General features: G+C 42.2%; 1 protein-coding gene and 1 long non-coding RNA gene across 2 annotated transcripts in view; both read left to right on the top strand.

The window, feature by feature from the left end:
* Positions 1-37: 37 nt before the first annotated feature.
* Positions 38-1,098, top strand: LOC139101140 (uncharacterized). Its single transcript, XR_011545509.1, has 3 exons — positions 38-177; positions 296-438; positions 579-1,098. It is a non-coding gene; the product is annotated as an uncharacterized lncRNA (long non-coding RNA).
* Positions 1,099-3,210: 2,112 nt separating this feature from the next.
* The window catches only part of LOC139101136 (mucin-2), a 29,491-nt gene continuing 10,431 nt past the window's right edge, over positions 3,211-22,270 (top strand). The window contains exons 1-8 of the mRNA XM_070654027.1: positions 3,211-3,682; positions 5,916-5,997; positions 14,435-15,740; positions 15,952-16,607; positions 17,038-17,094; positions 17,475-17,642; positions 19,703-21,118; positions 21,309-21,461. Coding sequence (XP_070510128.1) covers positions 5,917-5,997; positions 14,435-15,740; positions 15,952-16,607; positions 17,038-17,094; positions 17,475-17,642; positions 19,703-21,118; positions 21,309-21,461 — 3,837 coding nt within the window. The 5' untranslated portion in view covers positions 3,211-3,682; position 5,916. The remainder of the gene's footprint in view (positions 3,683-5,915; positions 5,998-14,434; positions 15,741-15,951; positions 16,608-17,037; positions 17,095-17,474; positions 17,643-19,702; positions 21,119-21,308; positions 21,462-22,270) is intronic.

The raw sequence follows: 22,270 nt of genomic DNA, 5'->3' as shown, positions 1-22,270 counted from the left end.
GCCGTTGATCTCAGATCACACTACAGTATGTGGACGTACGCTGGAAGACAGATACGACTTTTGCTGCGCCGACGACAACTGGCGAACGTGATTTTAGAGTCGTATATGTCGAACCAGAAATAGAACAAACTGTATCTGTTTCCAACATTGATGGATTTATAATTTACAAAGAAAAAGGTGCTAGAAATGACGGGACTGCATTTATTGTTGAAACTTATTTATTGTTAACCGTTTTACAATGATTTTTCGAGAGTATTTGCCGATTTTCATCCTCGTTAACCTCACATTCTTGCAGGCGACGTCTGATATGCCCGACTTGTCAACAAAACTGCCAACCGTGTTAATCTGTATGCTGGCCAGAAACAAGGCTCAGACGTTACCGTATTTCCTAAGTCTACTGGAGCGATAGGATTATCCCGAACAATCGAATAAGATTTGGTGAGTAACAAGATTATAACCTTGCCTCTCGCTTCGCAATTGCATCAGCGCGATTGTCATTCGTTCCCTTAGGCGTTCCCTTTTAAATTAATTTTTATTAGTAACTCTCTCCGTAACTATATAAAGAAAATTTCTTGCAGATGTTGAATGCCGATGTTTTTTTGACCAACTCGAGTGCTCTTCTCAATTTGGTACATAAGAGACATACTGTTGTGGCCCCTTTACTAAAATCAGATGGAATGTATAGCAATTTTTGGGCGGCAATGATGCCAGAACACTTTTAATTTATCCAACGCACTATACTGATGAAGATGGACATATCAGTGATACAGAAGATTAAAAACTCGTGTGCATGATACTTCCACGCTTATCGATCGAAAGGAGTTATGAAAAAGAATGTGAGATAAGAAAATATAGTAATTATCTAGTCGAAGAGATCAATCGCCAATAATGTTTAAACTTAACAGTAAAATAAAAAGATTTTGTAACGATTATAATTTATATTATATTTTGTAATTTATATTACATTTTGTAATTTATATTATGAATAAATTTCCATATATTATATATATAAAGCTGTTCTTTATTGCCTGTAAATCATCTATAAATATGAGCACTCCGTAAGTACTTTATTTTCCTTCACGTACACATTAAATTTTCATTCAGAACGCTGGGAGAAATTATATGCGATTATATATTAAATGAAAAACGCATTACAATGACTGCATAAAATTATTACTATTCCGTATATAATCGGCAACATATCATTGAGCTGTTTCTTCTGAATGAGGTAAGTGTGCAAAAGTATTTAAAAAAAACAAAAAAGATTAATAAAGAAAGCGCGATAAAAAATTAATTTTCAAATATTATATGCATTGAGATAAAAAATAAAATAAAATTAGAAATTGATGATACACGGTTTTGATTATGAAAAAGCTCCCGTCGAGAAAGTAATTATTTTTTTTTTAATTAATATTTTAGATTGCTTTAAAAAGAATTGGCGCTTTTGCCTCGCTCTGAATACAGCAGAGGAGGCACACCGACGATCGCAGATGGGTCAAACTATTGAGAAATCGTTCGACTTTCCACTTCCTTTGGCGAGATAATATTTTCGAACGGAATTAGTTATAGCCTCGCGTTGTCGCACTAATGTCCAATATTAGCGCGAACGGGCACGTCGCGAAAGTAATTGGACCGCGCGTATCATTTTCTCCGACGTTTTAGCCGACTTTCAGCAGAAATATCAGCGGCCGCGCGTTATCGCGATCCCTGTAATGATCTACTTTTCAATATGATTGTCAAGGAGAAAGCAGCGTTACGCCGCCGTGATTTTCTATCAGTTTTTATCAGACAACTTTGTACCTGTAAATCTAATTACTCTCGCGTCGGGCGTGTACGTTTTATCTCATTGTCGCGGCTCGTTCGAACCACGTTTAGATGTCGGTGAATTTAATTAAAAGACGCAGCAAAGATGCCCGCAACTAGCACTTCGAGCTCGTTCAGCGTTTTACTTTTGTACAAATTCAGAACATTTATAAATTCCCGGAGATACGTCCGCCAGATATTCTCGAAGGTATTTTGTTGAGCGGATATTTCATATAGAGCGCTCTTTCGACACTGAACGTTTTTGCATTACCTACCGATCGAATAACTCGATCAGCGCGCAATTAATTATTTATTACACGCGCGCTTTTATTTTTTTTTTTCTTTTTTTTTCTTTACGCCCGTTTTTTTTTATAAGCGCGCCTCGTAAATCTATTTTCATGACTTGCGCTCTACATGAATTTCATCAGGATTGCATGCCAAGAAAGGTGCAAGGCTGATGCCGGGATGACAGCTCAATTTAATTGCTACTCTTAATCGCAGTTCTGTCAAATAAATTTGTCTAGCAAAATAGCACAGAATCTAATATGGTATTCAGTTTTATTGTTGGGAAAAAATTAATTTAGTTTAATAACGCCGATCGATTTCTGGGGGACGAAATTTGAAACAGAATTTACTTCGACCTTCTCTCGCATATATCATTTCATTTTATTCCGTAACCGAAAGGTCCTTTCTCTTTAATTCATGGTTGCAGGCCTCTTTTTTTCTTTTTTTTCAGTCTCCACTTCTGATCGAGACCATTCCGGCGATGAAATTCACGCACGCGGGAGTGAGCGTCTTTTGTGCCACGTGAAAAAAAAACAATTCAAGGTAAAAGACTTACTTATAAACTGCCATCTATAATAAATAAAAAATTAATTATCACACAAATAACAGTTGCAAAAATTTTGCATTAAATGCATGAATACAAAAATCATAATTAATAATAAAACTCCTGCAGCTTTCCATTCGTGCGATACCACGCTGAATTTTCGCGATCAATTTCTTTATCAAATTTTATATTAAATACATCTTTATTAAATTTGATAATTTTCTATTTAATTCAATTTAATAGAAACTTAACAATTGCAGTTCGCTCGCTTTTGCAGTTCGTTCGTCGATCGCCGATCACCAGATCGAATCTTGGTATTGGTGCCTCGCGGAGTCCAGGGTCCAGGAAGGAGGGGGAAGGGGGAGGCGCTGATGACGGCGAAGGATAAGTGGCGACAACGGCGGTAGCAGCCGGTGACGGTAGTGGTGGTGGATGATGGCGATCGCTTGGTGGTGGTCTCGCACTCGGGCGAAAGGGAAAATGCCTGGTCGAGTGCCTCGGGGGGTTTTTTCCCTTCTTTCGCCTCCCAGTTGGCGAAGCGAGATTTTTGACACGGCCGACGTTCGATTGGCCTCGCATTTGTCTTGAAGCGTTCCATCCGACCGGCGACATCGCGCCCCCCTCAAAGGTGCGAGCGAAAACGCCGGAAAAAAAAGATCGACGCGTCCGAAGATGCGCCGAGTGCGACGTACCGTCTAAAGTCAGCCGCAATCGTTCACGAGCTCGTTTGTGATCTCGATCGAATCCGCCCGGGCTACGATCAATTCTTCGTATCCATCTCGCGAAAAGTGCCGCCGCGCCAGCTGGAGCTTCCGGTACGAACCCCCGAAGAGCCATCTCGAAGACGTCGAGTGCCGTCCGTTCTTCGTTCTTCGCTTTTGGATCCGCGCGTCGTCGATCCGTTTCGTCCTGCCGTGGGTCCGCAGAAGTTTCTCTCCGGCTTTTAATCCCGCCATCGGAGAAAGTATCACAGATCGCCGGAAAGAATTGTGCTGTGGTGGCTCTGAAATGAGACATAGGATTAGGCACGACTGAGCAGCTGCAAGCAAGGTGAGTGCTGCATGTAAATTAAAGTTGCACGTTCCGAAGCTTCCCGGCTTCCGCGCGATGAACGGCGGAGCTTCCGGGTTCGACTATGTAGATTCAACGACGGTCACCTACTCGCGATTGACTCTCCACGTTTCTTCGAACCGTACCGCTGAGAATGTGCCCTTGCAACAATCTGACCGGCACTTAAACCCTCCGACGAACGTCGCGTAATTAAATACACGACACGGCGTATTATTTCGACTCGGAATAAGCTCCGCGACTCGGGTACGCTCGCGAATTCCAAGTTCTTCCAGATGAGCGGCGTTTCTAACGCCGGGGGTTCGAATCCAAATTCACCCGAGAGATCCCGGAGTTCCTAACCTTAAACAGATCGGCACGTAGCAGTCGGACAATGAAGGCTCCCCGCGCAAATTGGACCATTCGAATGGTCCAATAATCCGAATTTTATTCAACAGCCTTAAAAACCGGACTCGGAATCAACTGACCGTTCCCCGGACAACGTAACTCGGCCGACCACTTTCACGTGCGCGCGTACCGCCAGATGCACGACCTCCGTTTCTTACGTAAAACTCGGGCACCCGTGTAATCATAGCCGAACGACCGTGCAAATAGTCGAAAAATTCTCATTTCCGTCGGCGCTGGTTTTTTTTTCTTTTTTTTTTGCCGTAATTCCGCTCGATGACAATTCGTCTTTACGATCGCGAACGGGCGGCGGTAAGACGCTCCAGCGGCTTGTAATCGAGGCTGGCGAACCCGCACTTCGCTCGATGGCTTTATTATCTTGCAAAATGCATCGTAAAAGGAAACCGGGGTAATTGAATGTACGAATTCCGCAACGGGCATTGCGTCTCATCGAACAAACCCGTATATAATATTGTTGATCTACTAATTAATTGATTAATTATAAATTTATTAATTATAAGCGTAATTAATTTTAACGATCGGTACTACATTGGCGTTTCAATTAAACGTACGTGCGAAACAAATTATTTCCCCGGGTAATTTTTGCGCGTTACAAAATGGCATTCCTGAAACGATCCGGATCCAGTATCGTCGATCGCGTATGCTACGCGAAAAGAATTTACTTTCTATCGGCAAGTACGAACCGCCCGCGAGAAATTAAAGCTGATACCATGGTTACGAAACCCTACATTACTCGGTTCTAGCGTGTAAACTTGCCGCTTCTCTGCCTTCACGTTAAAAAAAAAAAGAAAGAAAAAAAAAGAAAAAAAAAATACGCGACCACAAGTATTCGTCTCGCAAAACTATTCGGGTCGCGATAAGTAATTCTTGAAGGAAGTTTGCCCGATCGGCGCTACTTGAATACGTCTCGTGATAGACGTAAATCGGTAATCGCCTTGCGTTTGCGGTGTACATTATTGCAGCATTGAATGGAGCAGTCTTCGATACCGATCTTCTCTCGATTATCCCGCGACGCCTCCGTTCATTCACAAGCGCGAATATATTAATAGGAGGAATAATCGTTGCCGCAAAAATTTTCCATAAAATTATTTTAATACGAAATATTATTTACGCATAAGTAGAAAGGAAAATGTTAAATACGAAACGCTAATTTAAATCGCGTTCTGTATTTTCAATCTCGGAAAGAAGGCCTCGCAAAGTTTTATTTAAGACATCGTGTGCGTATTTTAAATTGAGAGTCAATAGTTTTTGTATAATTCGGAATAAATACATTTTTTTCTTTTCTTTTTTTTGAAAGGGGGACTGTGACATAAGAAAATTGACGTGACGAAAGCGCCTTGTTTCTCGGTTTCGATTATTGTACGCAATTTTGTGTCAAAACCGGGCGTACAAGAATGTCAGCGAGGGGGAAAGGATAATATTGCATTGAAAATACACAGCGTGGCTGATAGGGACTAACAACCGGCAAGAGTAAAAGTAACTTCGAGCCACGCACAAATAATGCCGTTGCGTTTGCTCAGTTTTCATTTATTAAAATTATTTTGTAAAAGGTCTTATTAAATTTTATTAAAGCAAGAAGATTACGTCTAAGATGATTACGTTGATTTATATAAGCTGCAGGCTATTAAGTATTTTTTTTTAATATGAATTTGACATTCGAAGGAAATCATAAGTAGAATATAGAATGAACACGCAACGATGATTTTTATAATAATTATACATACAATTCTTGAATCAGATTACTCCTAATTAAATTTTTTTTTTTTTAACCTACTTATTTATTTTAAACAATTTTTTAATTTGTTTTCAGAATGGCTAAGACGTTGTGCTTGGTGGTGGCGTTTTTGCTGATCTTCGCCATTACCGAAGCTTCACGCGAGCAGACAAATCAGGTAATAAATTATATTAAACGATATATAATTTATCGAAGCGACTTATCGAAAGGTGAACCCTTCCGCCTCGGTATTATCAATTGTTGTACAAATATGCGTTTCTCAATGACATAACATGCCGTGGAACTTTTCCGATCGAAACTCCGGAAGAAAGAAAAAAAAAAGAAATGTATTCGCGCATACATGCTCGTTAATTAGAAAGCGAACAATGCAAATAACGTCGTACAACGAACGGGATAACGAACGAGCTTTAATTTCCACCACTTTGCGTTACGTGAAGCCGCATTGCGCAACGCTAAGTGAAGACGCAGATTGAAAGAATCGGGGATTTACGGGACCGCGATTATCCGCAAATTAACGTACGAGCGAAGACCGACGAGATCCGTTTTCCATGCGTTTTGTGTCAAGGATACTCGATATCGTTTACGACATTGCGACTCGTTGTTTTTTTTTCTTCTTCTTTTTTTTTCCTTTTTATTCTTCCTTTTTTCCCGCGAAGGCCGTCGACCCAGCGGAACAAGTCGATTCGTATTATTCGACTAAATCGCGCAGGTGAGGTTGCAGGCGGCGCACGGCACGACGCTCGGTAATTAGAGGCTGAGAAAGGAAGCGGTTCCTTTACTAACCGATCGCTTGTATAACGGTGGAAAAGCCATGCGGGTTATCCGCGACGTCGACACTTCGTCCTCCCATTTCGATTAAACGAAATCGCATGTTAAGCCCGCGATTTAATTCGACCGCCGCTTTGCACTGTTTCATTCGCGAATACGGAACGTACAAGGTTTCACCTTAATGATAGATTCTTCCTCAAAGTCAATTTAATTTGTTCTTTTTTTTTCTTTTTTTTTATTAAAAAATAGTTTCCGTATTGCAAACGATTTGGACGAGCTACAGCTTCCGAGTAGTACAGTTAGAAAATAAAATTATCGTTTGGGTTTGCTACTTAAAGGTTTTCTTTAAATTTTTATTCTCAATTGTTGGGATATTTTTTTTTTTAATAGATATCGCTGTGAAATTATTTCCAAAAAAATTAATTTATTATTAAAAATGTAGTCAGCTGGGGAAGATCGTTAAATAGGAATTGCCGTGAAAAATTAACGTAACCATTCCGCGACGGTATTTTGTAACTTACGGTAAATGAAAGCACGGAACATCACGGAAAAGAGAAACTGAAAGTAGTTCGCGCCTTGTCAACACGGTGAGTCATTTCGTCTTTCCCTCTCGATTGTACTCGGATATCCAGATTTCCAGCTATTCGTTTTGCGTTTGCCTATAATAATATGATCGCCAGGAAGATCTCGAAACGCTTTCGCCGACTGCTCTCACCGTAAAAGTTGCCGCAGCGAGTTCGTAGCTGCGCGCGAATCGTCTTCCGATCGAAAAGTCAGTTAAAAATAGAAATCCAGATTAATATGCACTTTGCGCGAATAGAGAAACTATTGATCGGTACGTATGAGTCTTGGACTCGACGGGCGGGACGCAAATCAGTCGAGAAAACTTTCTCAATGGTTCGAAATCTCGTATGTGATTTTACAAGCTGCTTTTAGAAAAGAAAGAAAAAGAGGACGAGAGAATAATTATTTAAATTTAGAGGAGTATGATTATTCCGCGGAACTGCGTTTCTCAAATCTTCCGTTGATTTGAGAATAGCGTACGAAGATGTAATAAATTTTATTAATACGTTCATTATAATGTCACTGATGTCTATTACATCCGCATGACATTTCTCATTTAATTGAATTTTGCACATTAGACGTTAATGCTCTCGATCATTTATTATCATTAGCTATCACTCAATGAATATACGCGGACTTTCGGTGTGCAATGCAATTGAAGTTCAAGCGAACGGCGATAATTCGCCACGCATGGAATTTCTTGCTCGTTTCCTTATGTGACTTTAGAATTTTACATAACAATTTACGAAGGTGGAAGTAACGTATGAAACGTTTGTACAAATTTATTTGAAATAAATCTCTCTCAGCGCGATAATTATTAATAGTGAAAATTAAAATTAATTAAGGAACGATGGACATTAATCAGCGCGAGGTAATCCGATTGTCCCGATCTATGAAAGTGCGTACTCCATTGTTCTCAAATTAATTCGTAAAGTCGCATTCGATCTCGTTACACAGTTACACAATCGTAATTCCGTTTATTAAACATGTAAGCGTTTCACGGCGGCCGATCTAGGTAGGTATCGAAGCAGCGCGGCAAATACGGTGTTGCGTATAGATATAGAATACATATAAACGAAGTGAGAGGATAAGAAGATAAAAAAGAGATCGCAAGTTTGCATGAACCACGCCTAGTCGTGCGCCGTTCGCTTTTAGCGAACGTTATATACCGCGTGGTCAAAATCACCTTCCCGCGTTCCGTTTTCGCGACGCTAAATATATTGCAAATAAAAAAATACGCCGAGTATAGAGCGTCCCTGTTTCGTGCCCTTAATTGACGATAATTAAAAGAAGAAGAAAAAAAGGAAACATTATTAGAATCCAATTTTGATCGTTAAACTACTTTCGCGGATTAAGTAAAACCGCGATTAATTAAAAAAAAAAAAAATTAATCAACGTTAACAATTATTCCTCTGTTTCTGCCGACGATCACAATTCAGCAACGGCAAGAACAAGATGATTTTCTTATCGATTTAATAACGCGTTGCGCAAACGACAGTTCTTATTCCGAGACGTTTTTTTTTTTTCCTTTTTTTTTTCTATCGTTGTATAAGCGGTCTCTTGCAAAGTCCCCGACGTCCCTCGTTTCGTCATAATAACGGATAATCTACGTAACGATATGAACATCTCGCGGTTTGCAAATCGTTCCGATTGAAATCGGCGCGCGGTTCAAGGCGGACGTCTCTTTCTCCACGAACATAACGTCCTTACCGTTAACGTTCTCAAGAATGTAGTTTAATGGAGCACTTTTGAATTAAGCATGACGATTACGAAGTAATTGCGATAACGCTAATAAAATTACGACGCCGATCGGATTTATTGCGACGGCCAGACTCGAAACACAAAAGTTTCCAATCGATTTTCACAATATTAATATTAAATACACGAGGAAGCTCTTCCGTTTATATATACATATTGATAAGGATCCGCGTTCTATAAATGCTACATCTTGCAATTAATCAAGCCGAGAAACGCCGAGCCACGTTAAACCTTACAAACGAGCGAAAGTATTCAAATCAGTCGGGGAATTAAAGTTTATCCGAGCTTGCCGCACGGTTTCCTGTCTCCGGATAAAAGCGCTTGAGTTAATGTATCAATCGATTGATGTATAAATCGCAAACGGGACTTTCCTGCCTTCGTCCAACTCGCGCAAAGTCTCTAATTAGAAACGTACGTTGCGCAATACGCCCTCGTAAAACGTTACGTTGGTATCCAACAAACGCACGTTACGCGCGTCAAAGCCGCGCGCGTGAGGCGCCTTTTTTTTCTTTTTTTCTTTTTGTGTTTCCCCCCTTTGTAATTTGTTGCGTTTGCTTGCAATCGACATTTCGCACGATCGCCGTTTTCGTTCGATCGCGAAACGCGCCGCGGGAATTGCGCACGTGGCTTGGGTTCTACGCTGGCAGACCACGGACTTGGAACCGACCTACCGCGGGCTAAATGCGCTCTTATGCGATGCTTTATTGCGCGTACGCGCTCTCGAACACGCTCGCCGGCAAATGCACGCACGCGGACGGATGTGGCGCGTTGCACAAGCGCGCACGAGCGCGATCTAAATCGAGTTTTCCATCGGAGAAAGCGCTTCTTCTGCACCGTTTGCTTCGTCAGACTTCCTGATTTATTTAGCGATATTTCGCGCGTCGCGATCGCGTTTCGATTCGATCGTCAACTACGGTGCGCGCGTTAATTTACGTCGCGGCCTGGCCGCAAAGCGGGACGAAAGAGTTATTAGAGAGGCCAGCGGACTTTGGTGTTGAATTAAATTTAAATATCATAAGAATATATGCGAACGAATATTCGAAGATATATTGGAAGCATACGTAAGATACGTGATGTTTAATAATATTAATATATACTTGAATCGTAATGTAATAAAATTTAATTTTTTTTTAATTTTATTAATTTATATTTACGTTTAATTTTTTTTCTTTTTTTGCATATTAATATCTTTACGCCAGGAGATAATGCGTTCGACGCGCGCGTTGGTTTGTTGTCAGTAATGACCCACTTACACAAAGTGTCTGGGAGCCTGCAATCAATTGTAAATAGCTGGCGGTAAAATCGCAGAGCTGCGTTTTTCTCATTACGTCCCCCACCTGTTACGTCGGGATAACGACTCGGCTCCGTTTCAATCTGAATTAATTGCAAGAAGTAGCATTTATTGTTCGCGGCAGATTTAATAACGCGATAAGTAACGCGAGGGAAAATCGCATCTCGCTAAGATGCGAAACATCTTCCTGCGATACGGCGAGATTTGAAATTATTCACGATGCGCGAACGTGCGTAAACGCGGTAAATGCGAACGGCAGATAAATTCTATGCCGAGAAGTTTGCCTTTCGTTAATAATTTTGTTGAAACGCGGCGATTCGTTGCGCTTTATCGTGCAGAATCAGGGTTTAGGCTTCTCACCTCGAGACTCTTCTTTCGTGATTGCGCAGCGTTAATCTTTTACGCAACGCGGAGCTACGAGTTTAACTTTAACCCGTTTAATGAGATCAAAATTTTTTTCTTGTTTCTTTTTTTTTTTTCTCGCGCCAGTACGTCTTATTACGGAACTTCGAGCTGAATGGAAAGCCCATTCAAGCAAAACAGAGATAAAAACGCATTCGAGAGGTTAACATAATTCTGCTAGCTTTAGATATCGTGATAACAATAAGATACAATTAAGTTACACCTTTTCTCAGCGTGAAATTAAATTCTTATCAAGTCAATTGCGATGTATATTTATTTTCCAAAAAGTTCCGGTAGTATTATGCAGCTTTCTCTCGTTTCTTCTCGTCTTTTTCACAAAGAACTCGAATGCCAACTCGCTTTTCACGTTAAAAGAAAAAAGGAAAAAAAAAATAATAAAATACCGTTTTCGCACTTTTGACGTTTGTCCAATGTAATTTATAAGCTGTCCGGGATCATTTTGACGCGTTTAATATTTAATTTTTTGGAAAGGCTGTGGACCCGCGAGAGGATCCGCTTTCTCTTTTTTAGATTAATAGCGGTTTCCGCATTTCACAGACGAGTGTACATAAAATCGAGGCCAATTTTTCAAATGTCGCTTAAATCACGACACGAATTAATTTCTCTCACATTAATTCGAGACACCGCGCAATTGTAATTATCTCGAAAGGCCAAAAGTCTAAAGACGGTATAAATCTCAATAACGCAAGTCGTTTGCTCTGCACTTAACTTTGTAACATTTGCGTACGCTGCCGCAAGTGTCCTTCGAGCCTGACTTTAGCCTGTTAACGGGAAAAGTTGCTTTTCATTGCAACGTTCGAGCCGTCGCCGAGATTGTTGCATTTCAAGTGATTCACGTGCAGAAATCTCTTCGACGCTCGACATATCGCGTTTAGCGCGAAATAATTCAGTACGCGGATATTTAATATTTAATATCGCGCTTATCGCCTTAACATAAATTAAGCAGTGAAATTAATTCAGTAAATCGCGCAGTCTTTTCTTCATCGCAGTTTAATATAGGATTACGTATAAATAGATCCTCGCGTAGAACCTTTTTTTATTTTTATTTTAATTATTTTTTTTATTTTATTTTATATCAAAGAATAGGAATTCTAACGCGTAAACTTTTTACTCTTTTTTATTTTTTTAAATATTTTTATGCAATATATTTGCGCGGTGTATTCTCTGCGATTCAGCGGTATACGAAGAATTAAAGTATGAGTGAAAGTAAAACAAAGTCCTTAAGTAAACTCCGTCGTAAAAACTGTTTCACCTGGGGTCCATACGGCGGACCACACCTTGAAAATTGGCCCGTTCGGACCAGTTCTTTTTTAGGCCGCGCTTATGTACACTTTCGTTACGCGGTGCGTGATACGAAAGCGCTAAATAAGATAATAATTTGCATTAAAAAAAAACGAACACCTTCAAAACCTCCGATATATATTTACATACGCCCGATATTTATCTCGTTAAAAAATTCCAGACACTCTAGCCTTCTATTTTAATTACATTTACACCGTAGGAAGTCCTTTATTTTCTTTCATTTTTTAAAACAATATTGCGGCACCGCGCGTGAAGCTTATTCGGAGTATTGTCGCTTGTTTATTTTAAAAGTAATTAATTCCGCGCATAGAGAATGACCTGAATTTTCTAATTGTTTCCTATTGCCTGTACTTTGCGTTGCTTTTACCGCAGACGCTAATAGATCCATTTGGAGTTAAGTACGTGCGAAATGAGCAGGAAGCTGCAAATTATATAGCCGGTGAACGAAGTACGCGCGAGTGGAAGGAAAAAGAGAGGAAAAAAAAAAGGATTGACCGAGTAACAACTTTTCGCAAGAATACGTCAGAAGGTGCGGAAGGTCGCGTGGCGAATTAAACGGGTTGAATATAATATTACCGATGCAAGTTCTGCCGGGATACGTGGCAAGGACAATGCGCCCGAACGTAGACGACCCTCTTTGACTCGACGGCGTGGAAGCAGTCCACCTTCGCGCACCCAAGCCTCTCACCTGTCTAAAGAACTTTTCCGATATTTGCGCGGCGTACATCGATTTCGTAATCACCGCCGGGCACTCAGGCGATTCCGAAAATCTCGTCGATTTCTACGCGCGCTTATTCGACTTTCCTTCGCGGTTTGAGTTACTTCATTTTTTTTTCTTTTTTTTCTTTTTCTTGCAAATCCCGGAACTTTCCTCGGTGCCGTTTCCTTCTTTCTTTCTTTCTTTCGTAAATTCCGCCGAACGTTTCTTCGGTCGGTCGTTATGAAGAATGATGTCACACATTTTACTTTTAATTATTTTAATTTTAATTTTAATAATTACTGAAGAAAAAAAAAAGTAAGAAAGAAACGATTCTCGAAATTCTGTTACCTTCGGTGCTTTTTAAGAGATGCCCCGGGCCGCTAATCCGGCGATCTTTCGTTCGCGTCATTGAAATTTGCTTTCGGAAAGTACATTGTCCTCCAATTTCTTGCGTTCCGATTACGTAGATCTGATCGACTAGATCAGCTTGCTTTTAGCGGTACACCTTGCAGAATAACACGGCGTGACGTTACACGCTGACTTTTACTTTCAGTATCAACGACTAAAAGGCTTCAACAAATAGAAATAAAAGTCGGATATACATTTACGTATCACAAGCCGCGCGCAAAGTTTTCCATATCAAAGTGCGAGATACGTTTATCTGCGCGGATGATAAAGAAAAATCCTTTCTTCGGGAAATTAATTTGACACGAAAATGCGGCGATCGCTTGAAAAAGTGAATTGAGAGAGTCAAGCCGCTTATTTAAATTTCCTTACGAGCCTCTGATATGGAAAACGGTTTGCCGCAACTGCGAAGAGGAAGGATAAAAAATTTACAAACGAGAAGCGTGCACGCCATGGCCGTTTTCTTCCGAGTGCCAGGTCAGCGTAGTCACGAAGGTCTTAATACCGCCTATTAACGTCAACGACGAAGGTATAATCCGCGACGAGTAAGATCGGTTTGTCGACTCGAAACCGCGATTAATCGCGTTTATCGGACAATATCGTCAGCGACGTCTGATCAGCCGACCTGGTTGCGACTAGTCATTACCGTTTGCGTTGATCCGGACTCCAGAAGAGTTCTCTTAATTGCATAATTGGTGCCTGTCCGCGCTTTCGTCAGGTATGGAATCTGTGCAATCAGGCCGTCGCACGTCGCCAGGATATTTTTTTTTTTTCTTTCAGCGATAGTCTTTTGATCGATCGATTTTTCGCGTTTCCCAGATGCGCGGCGTTAAATGGACGTCGCCGATCAAACTCGCTCGATTAGGCAAGATGAGGGTGAATTCACGTAATCTGACTAACGCGCACCTGGATCTCCACTCGTATCGCTACTTTTCTAACCGCTAATCAAACAATCGTAGCCATTGATCGATCGTTTATCGATTCGCATAAATGAGAAACGTCCCCGGGCGACGGTTTCGTATACTTTCTAAGTATCCCAGCTGGAACATCTGCAGCGATCCGTTCCTATGAAAGTTCGTACGCCTTTTACTTCGCATTTACCACTGCTTGCCAATTACTCGGCCGACGTGAAGAAGCGTGCTGATTATCGACGATAATTATAGATATTAATCGGGATAGATATTTTTTTTTTTAAGTAATCGAAATCGCTTTGACTTTCCGAACATTTGAGTTTTTCGAACACTCTACAAAGTTCCTTTCTTTAATAACGAAGATAACAGAGGAGCAGTTAACGGTATATTATTATTTCTTTAACGAAGCGGCGAAGATAAAAAAAATACAACTAAATAATTATACTCTAATTAACACCGGCAATTATTTCAGACGGATGGACAAAGACCGCACGGTCGCGGTGCCACGCGATACAATTCCAGGTCGACGACAGAATCGAGCGATCTTCCTACTTTAGAAACACGGCAGCCGCGAATTAAGAATTCCCGCTCGGAAGTTTCCACCTTGGAAAAGCACGAGGCGCATCCCGCCGGCGAGGATTCCATTAGGACGCGATCGAAACCGAAGCAGACGGCAGATAGCTTTGTCACCACGTCACGGACAGTTTCACGAAATTCGAACAGTAACAACGGCAACGGTGAAAATTCGCGACGCCGTCAAAAGTCGTTTTCAACGCAGCCGCCTAAAGAAGAACGAGCCAGAGATGCGCACGAAATTAAAGAACGCAAGTTTGAGCCACCAAAGCGACCGACGGCTTCCCGAAGGAGCTCTTCGGACGCGTCTCCCGTTTGGGTGGACAACGCGAAACTGAATCACGATACGGCCACGAGACCGCCCGAGTTTTTGAGATCGAGAACGGGAAGGAAGATTTACGCGACTAACGGAAGAGAATCGAAAAGCGACGCGAGCCCGTCCGAAGGTCCCCCGGAAAACAGAAGCGCGGAAAAAGCGGAGAGCCTGAGTAACGAGCCGGCCAAAGAGGAAATCCAATCGGGACACGCGAAAATTGAGACTGCCACGGAGAAAGAGTTAAAAAAGGTAGACGTGAAGAGCGCGAATAATTCTAGCAGCGTCGGAGACGAGGCGAAAGATATTCTGCTGTCGGGTTCGGAGAGTGTGAGAGTGGACGTGCCTCTCACGGTCGGAAATAGCGAGGACGTGAATTTCCTCTCGGCTGTGCCCTCGAGACAAGCCTCGAGATCGGCGAAAGAAAAGCCGGAGAGCAACGACATTTCGCGATCCAGCGCGAAAAAAGGGAGAAACTCCGATCGATCGAAGTCCCGCAACAGATCGAAGACGAGGGACCCTAATTCCGAGACCTCGATTACGTCCCGCCGAGGTACAAGCAAAGCCAGCAGAACCGAGGAAACGGGCAGATCGTCCGGTTCCAGGCACAGATCTAACGCGAAAAGCGCCACTTCGAGAGGCCGCACGGCGCAGAAATCGAAAGACGCGGTTCCGGCGGAAGCGAGAAGCGGCAGGCAGAAAAATGCGGACGCTGATTTTGAGACGAGTGCGAATAGGCGAACGGAAGCGCGACGTGACGACAGACGGACATCCGAGGGAAAGCGAAAGTCTAAAGAGTCCAGGTCGAAAACTACGGAAGCCAAGGTAGACGGGCAACAAGACGCTCGGGCGCAATCTAGAAGTCGGTCACGCACGCCCACCAGCAATCTCGGTAATTTAGTCTTTGAAACAGTAATTAATCTTATTAATAAATTAACAATCTGTCTCAAGGCGAGGCTGGTCTCATTTATTAAGATCATCGTGATTGCTTAACTATTACATTAACGATTACTTAATGACGAGTTAAAAGAAAAAAAATTTATGTAAAAATATATACGTTTTAACGATATTTTAGTTTTTTAATTTTTTTTTTCTTTTTTCAGAAATTACTACTGCTTATATTCCAAAAGCGACCGTCACCGAAGCCACGACTGTACCTTTCGCGAACGTGGAGACCACCACATTCAACCCTACGACGATTAGACCGTCGACGACTCCCCGAACGTCTTCCTCAACCGAGCGAGTTTCGCGCAACAAGGGACGAGACAGAGGCGAAAGTTCACGAGGGAAGAAACCGCCGAAAGAAGATTTCTTTAACCACGGTCTAGGTTTTCGCGGCCGGAAAACCTCGACCGAGGCGTCGGCTTCGCTCGTTGCGGATTCGAGAACCACCACGGCCAGAAGCGAGACGCAGTTACGCGGCAATCCCGGGTGGACCCTTAAACGTCGACCTGGTCACATCAACGACGCTACTTCGGCGACCACCGCGTCCGTGCCGGTGGACCGGGACCAAACCAACGAAATTGTGCAAACCAACGACGCCAGGAGCACCGAAGCGCCTTTAAACAACACGAAGAGTGGACGGAGAGGTACCAAGAGGCCGAAGGCGAAAGACGAGAGCAACACTATATCGTCGGCGAAGGGCACTACGAGGGGTAGCAAAAGCTTCAACAAATCCGAAGGCTTTGGTCTACCCAAGGGAACGGACGTTGAAAGCGACAACTATCCTCCTGCGTTCCGAGCTAGGCTATCTCAATTGGTGAGTACACAATTCTTACATTCGATGAATCGCTTTTACTTTGTCTATATTGCTTTTTATTTGTTGTCTCAATTCTTCTCAAAGTTAAGAAAATTTTTTAGTCTTCAAATCTTTATTAAAATAAGAAGAAAAAAAAAGAAAAAAAAACATTTTTTATGCTTATTATTAAAATGTTAAATTTTACTAAAAAGTTACGAAAATTCTGTGTTTTTTTTAATTATTATAATATAAGAGAAATATATTAAGCGCAGAAACTTGAAATTTTTGTGACAAACAAAACTTTTCCGCAATTTCACGTCGTTGAGACGATTTAACTTTTTATCACGAAAGCTTTATTTTTTATCAATGCGTTAATTACCATTATAACGCTGTTGAAGACGTTAATAGCGAACGCTATTTTATGATGCACTCAGTTAAAGAATACTTTCAGAAAAATTCTAATTTGAAACCTACCGGAGGAAAAAGCACGACTAGGACCAGCGTGCAAGTAAGTCAGCATATAGATTTTTTAATCAACAACTAAATGGACTAAAAATTATTAATTTAATTTAACTTATAACGTATTAACGATTTGTAACATCCTACTTTTTTTTTCTTGAGCCCTTTGCCGAATTAAATCCTTCGACGGTTGAATTCTCAGGGATTGAAAGTGTTGTATTTTTAGCATGGAGAAGTAGCCCTTGACTTTTTATTAGACGGTCTTCATTAAATAGCATGTTTGATAAATAAACATGGGAAGTGAAAATGGTAGAAGCACGGTAAAAAGTACGATTAATTAATTAATTAATACGGTGACGAACTCTTCCCGACGTATGCTATTTCTTGTACGTACGTAATTCTATAAAGCTTGAAAAATTCCCCACGTAGGAACGTCCCGAGGAACATACATTCAAACGGCATACACGGTCCAGCACGAAAACGATGCATGCATCCGAATATACAGTGGAGAATGAGTCCACGACAGACGTAATCTTGCACGTCTCTCCTCTTACGAACCCCCTAACTACTTCGACACCCGACCCAGATACGCGACAAGTAAGAACGCAGCGGCAGTTTGGCCACTAATTTAACCGACAGTTTTGGGAGTGCTACGCATACTAATTTATAACAAAATACTTGGCTGAGATCCGTAGGCTGAGAAATCGCTTTTGTCATTCCCGTACGTTCCCTCGTCCGCGGCTCCGAGACCTCCTCGGAGCCGCGTCCCTCAGAGTCCCTTCAACTTCCGGAATTTATTCATGGGAACTGTATACCAATTGTGTTTTTATTTTTGACTGTAATTTTTTTTCTTTTTTTTTTAACAATTGCGTTTTAATTTTTATTTTTTAATTTTTTAATTTATTTTTAAATTTTAACATAAGGCTATGTTAAAATTTATAATTTATAATTTTATAATTTTAACATAACACTAAGCATCACGGTTTCTTTCCAGTCTTCGACAAAAGAATTAAAAAAAGAAAAAGCTTACATCTGATTTTATTCTATCGCAAAATAAAGCGCATCGCGATGAGAGATCGTTCCTCGCGACTGTTCGCCGTCGAACGATCCCTCGCGATCGCTGCGTGCGGGATTTGTGTATGAAATAAGGAGCGGTATATTGGTTGCTACAAACGCATTATCAAGACCCAATCAAAGCTGGACAATGATGCGTGGTTAACATTATTTTTTTTACGTGGTGGTCGGTGATGGTAGAAGCGTGACCTGAGCAGTCGCGATTTTGGAGAACCCGCTCTCCGAAAAGCTTCCGCCGGAAAGCGTTTGCCGGAGCTTAAAGAACGCGGTCGCGTCAAGTGAACATCCAAACGAGACTGGATTTAAATGGTGTCGTGGCGCAAGGGATGGTGAGTCCTCGACGAGAAGTTTTCTCAAGATACGTCGGTTGTGAAAAGGTCGCGAAGCCTGATAAATCTTTTAGCGTCCTCCGCCGATCTAGTCCGATTTACGATCCCAGTAATCCTAGTTTTACTTTCAAGCACCTTTAATAAGACGATCAAGGAACGGGAGATGAATAGATGTCCATTATCGCGCAATGAGTGAATTAGTTTCGCGATTTTGCAAACTGGTTTTGATATAATCAACCTGTCTCTTTCTTCTTACGTTGTCTGTTATAGTTCAAAAGAGAAAGTGCATTCGTAGGTAGGTCGTTGAAGCAAATCGAGTAATAGCCGCGTTATTATTCAAACGGATAATTGAACTTGATTTGATGCGCTTCTCGATGCCGGAGGGTTATTATTTGCATTTGCTAACTGTAGTGCTAAATAGACCAGATATCTTTAGCGGATTTTTGCAAAATTAAAATGCGTTTAAAGTGCCGCCGCGTAACGCTTCGGGTCTCTAAAATTATTAATACATTTAAATACGATATATTATATTTTATATTAAAATTTTTTTCTTTTTTTTTTTTTTAATTACGTGTTTAATTACACCAGTCTGAATTAACGTTTAATATAAATATTTATTTGTAAATATTGTATATAAAGCATAGATGTAGATTTGTAATTGAGAATATGACGTAGAAAGATAGCTTGTATTTTTTTCTAAAAAAAAAAAAAATCTATATCAGTAATTACGACTATCGAACATCTAATAATTCGCTAAATATCACGCACTTAATATTAATTATTCACGTTCCATTATTTTGTATTGTACATTCTATATTGCACTACATTGTCTGGCGGGGTGTAAAGTTATTCTTAATTAGGTCGTGGTCTGATGAAAAAAATTTTACGATTAAACTTTCAGTCCGTGCCAACGAAATCTTGGCTCGTGTCTGTCGTTAGCCGGCTGGTTTCGTGGACCGTCTTCTTCCTTGAGTTTGCCCGGCTTCTATTCTCCCCTTAAATCGACAGGGTGATTTTTAGCGCTCCTTAAACGATCGATATACTTAGCCGTTAACGTGCCGAACGAAATAGTGTCTACAGTGAGTTTTTTTTATCGCGATCTTGAAAACGTCTCGCTTCGAGGAGGACGAGCGCCTTGTACGTGGTGTCGCCGTACTAACAGAACCTACCTCCGAGCTTTTGGCAGGTTGCTTACGAACGCTTGGCGATTTCCGTCGCGTACTTAAAACCGAGCCTTTTGAACGACCTTTTCAGGCGACGAAGCCGAGCCTGGCGAGTCTGTTCTCCGAAAGGTCGAAGATGAAACTGGAGTTAGCGAGGAGACTGATAAAGCCCGAGCTGAACGTTGACGAGAACGACTTTGACGTGACAACGGATGGTTATTCCGAATCGAAGTCGAGAGCGAAGGAGGTATCGACGGTCAGCGAGAGCAGGAACGTAGAGAAAACGACGAAGGCGACTAGCAAGCTGATCGGCGCTCGCACCACTCACAGGAACTCAACGACCGTGAGTTTAACGAAGGAAAAGCCGACGGTGAAGGGTAGGTGGAAGCTTTTGGAGACTAGGAAACTGCCGAAGGACCGGAACGCCGAGGCCCCGCTCAGGCCGTTTATCGCCACGACTAAGAAAAGCCGAGTGACTTCTGAAAGAGCGATTGAGGAAACGTCGGCGAGGAGCGTAACAGAGTTCGCTGTGCCTCGTCTAATCACGGTCTCGCATCGCGACGGGATCCTCGGGGAAAAAGCGACCGACGCGACGAGAGTCCGATTTCCGACAACCGCTGCGTCGCGAGAGGAGACGTCGACTTTACCGAACACGGTGAAGCCCTTGGAGGAGAACAGTATCCCTACGACCATCGAGCCGCAAAAGCTAGACAAGTACATCGAAACAATCACCGTGGCGTCGATCGCGGATGCGGCGGCGGAGCCGAAGGTCCGCCCCACGGAGTTCTTTCAGGAAGTGACCCTGCCACCGACCGTCACCACGCCAGGTAGTACGTTTCAGTTGTCCACGCTGTCGCCGACGAGAGCCGACAAGGTGTATCCGGTTTACGTTCCCGACGGGAAGGAGTTCAATTCGCTAGACGACGGCGAAAGGACCACGATTCCGAGCGAAGGGAGAAGCAGCGTACGGCCGCGGTACACGAAGCCGCAGCAGCCGCCGGAAGTCGCGGTGTCTATGGTAACGTCGGTGACCGTCGGGCCTACAAGTAGGTACATTCGGAAGAAGACCGGCGTCTTTACGCCGTACGACGCCGTGCCGAAAGCGTCCAGTACGGAGGCGACGCCCGCGCAGACGAAGAGGCGCGATTTTCGGCCGCGAACGTCGACTTATAGGAGACACTCCGAGGTGTCGACCGCCGGCGTGACCATCACGCCGAAACCGGTCAAGTACAGCGCCCAGGTCACGCCGGGGGTGCCCTCGCCCTCCGAGCCCTTCGTCAACGTACAGGTCGCGAACGACACGACCTCGCCGACGTCCGGCGTCGTCGAGAGTAGCAACGGTAGCAGCGGCAACACCAACGTTTTCAACCCCACGCGGAGCACATATTTCAAAGCGAACACTACCAATTTGCTGGAGCAGCTCCGGAGTACCGTGGCACCGCTTTTGAATAACCTGGGCGAGAAGACGCCCATCTTCTCTGGAGCTTACTCTAACGTGAACACCGCGGTGAGTAGAATTAAATAAATTTTTTTTTCTTTACCGTAAAAAAAAAAAATTGATGCCTGAGTAATTTAAATTAATTCTTATTATTTTAATTACGTGTATTATTCGTTGAGATTGTTTTAATTATGATTTTTGAACCTTCGAAGGAAATATGTTACAATTAATAATTTTTTTTTTCTTTTTTTTTTAATAGAATTCGCCAGCCAGAATAACGCCTAACGGTTCACCGCCGAGATTTAGCGCGAGGTACAAAGGAGCGGAATTGTTAGTAAGAAAACCGTCCGTGGGCCAATCCGTAGTACCGTCAATCACAACGTCATCGACCACAGCCTCGACACCGATAGAGGTAAGACTTTTAAGGATTTTGGAGAAAATTTTATGAGAGAACGCCACCGGGGAGAGACGCGCGTCTTTCATTGCTCAATTAACGCGAGAGCGACGATTTATATTAACTCGCCAGCTTCAATTTTACGCTTTAGCGGCGAAACTTTGCGTCGGCACGGCACCTCTCGTTTTCACGATTCCGTGACTTCTCGCCTCACAATTTTAAATATACGCCATACTTACCGAGGAAATAGTTCCCTAGAAATGATTAAAACGACATTGCGACTTTACGGTTTTAGCTGTAACATGCACGCATATACTTTATACACGCAATATGTGAATATTATACCCGAATTGGCATCACTTCAATATGAAATATCAGTGTTTTGTACATCCTTTATGTATCATGCGTACACGATACTGTGCCACGCCATTCTACTGTACGTGAAAATTCTCTTCGCATAGTTTAGTGATATAAGATATAAGTGAAATAAGTCTGAATAAATCTAAGTACAAAAAAAAAAAAACTCACTACGAAAATTTCCAAATGAAACGGTAAGCAAGTCGAACATGCGTTAATGCTTCCCTTCACGAGAAATTACGTGAGGTAATTTTCTGTGCTTAAAAGGTGCTCCCTACGAAGTTGCCTGAGGATTCCGAGGCAGTTGCACCGCCATCGTGGACCGGCTCGATCGTCGCCACCCCGCCGAGCGATTTCGTACTTAATCATATTGATGCAAACCGCCTGCGTTAATCTGCCCGCCCTTTGTTTCATAATAAGAGACCGTTTTTCTATTTGCCGACCCAATTTATATACTTTCTTTTTCTTTC

The sequence above is a fragment of the Cardiocondyla obscurior genome, linkage group LG01 (assembly GCF_019399895.1).
Source record: "Cardiocondyla obscurior isolate alpha-2009 linkage group LG01, Cobs3.1, whole genome shotgun sequence".
Taxonomy (NCBI): domain Eukaryota; kingdom Metazoa; phylum Arthropoda; class Insecta; order Hymenoptera; family Formicidae; genus Cardiocondyla; species Cardiocondyla obscurior.
This window is presented reverse-complemented; position numbering and strand designations above follow the sequence as displayed.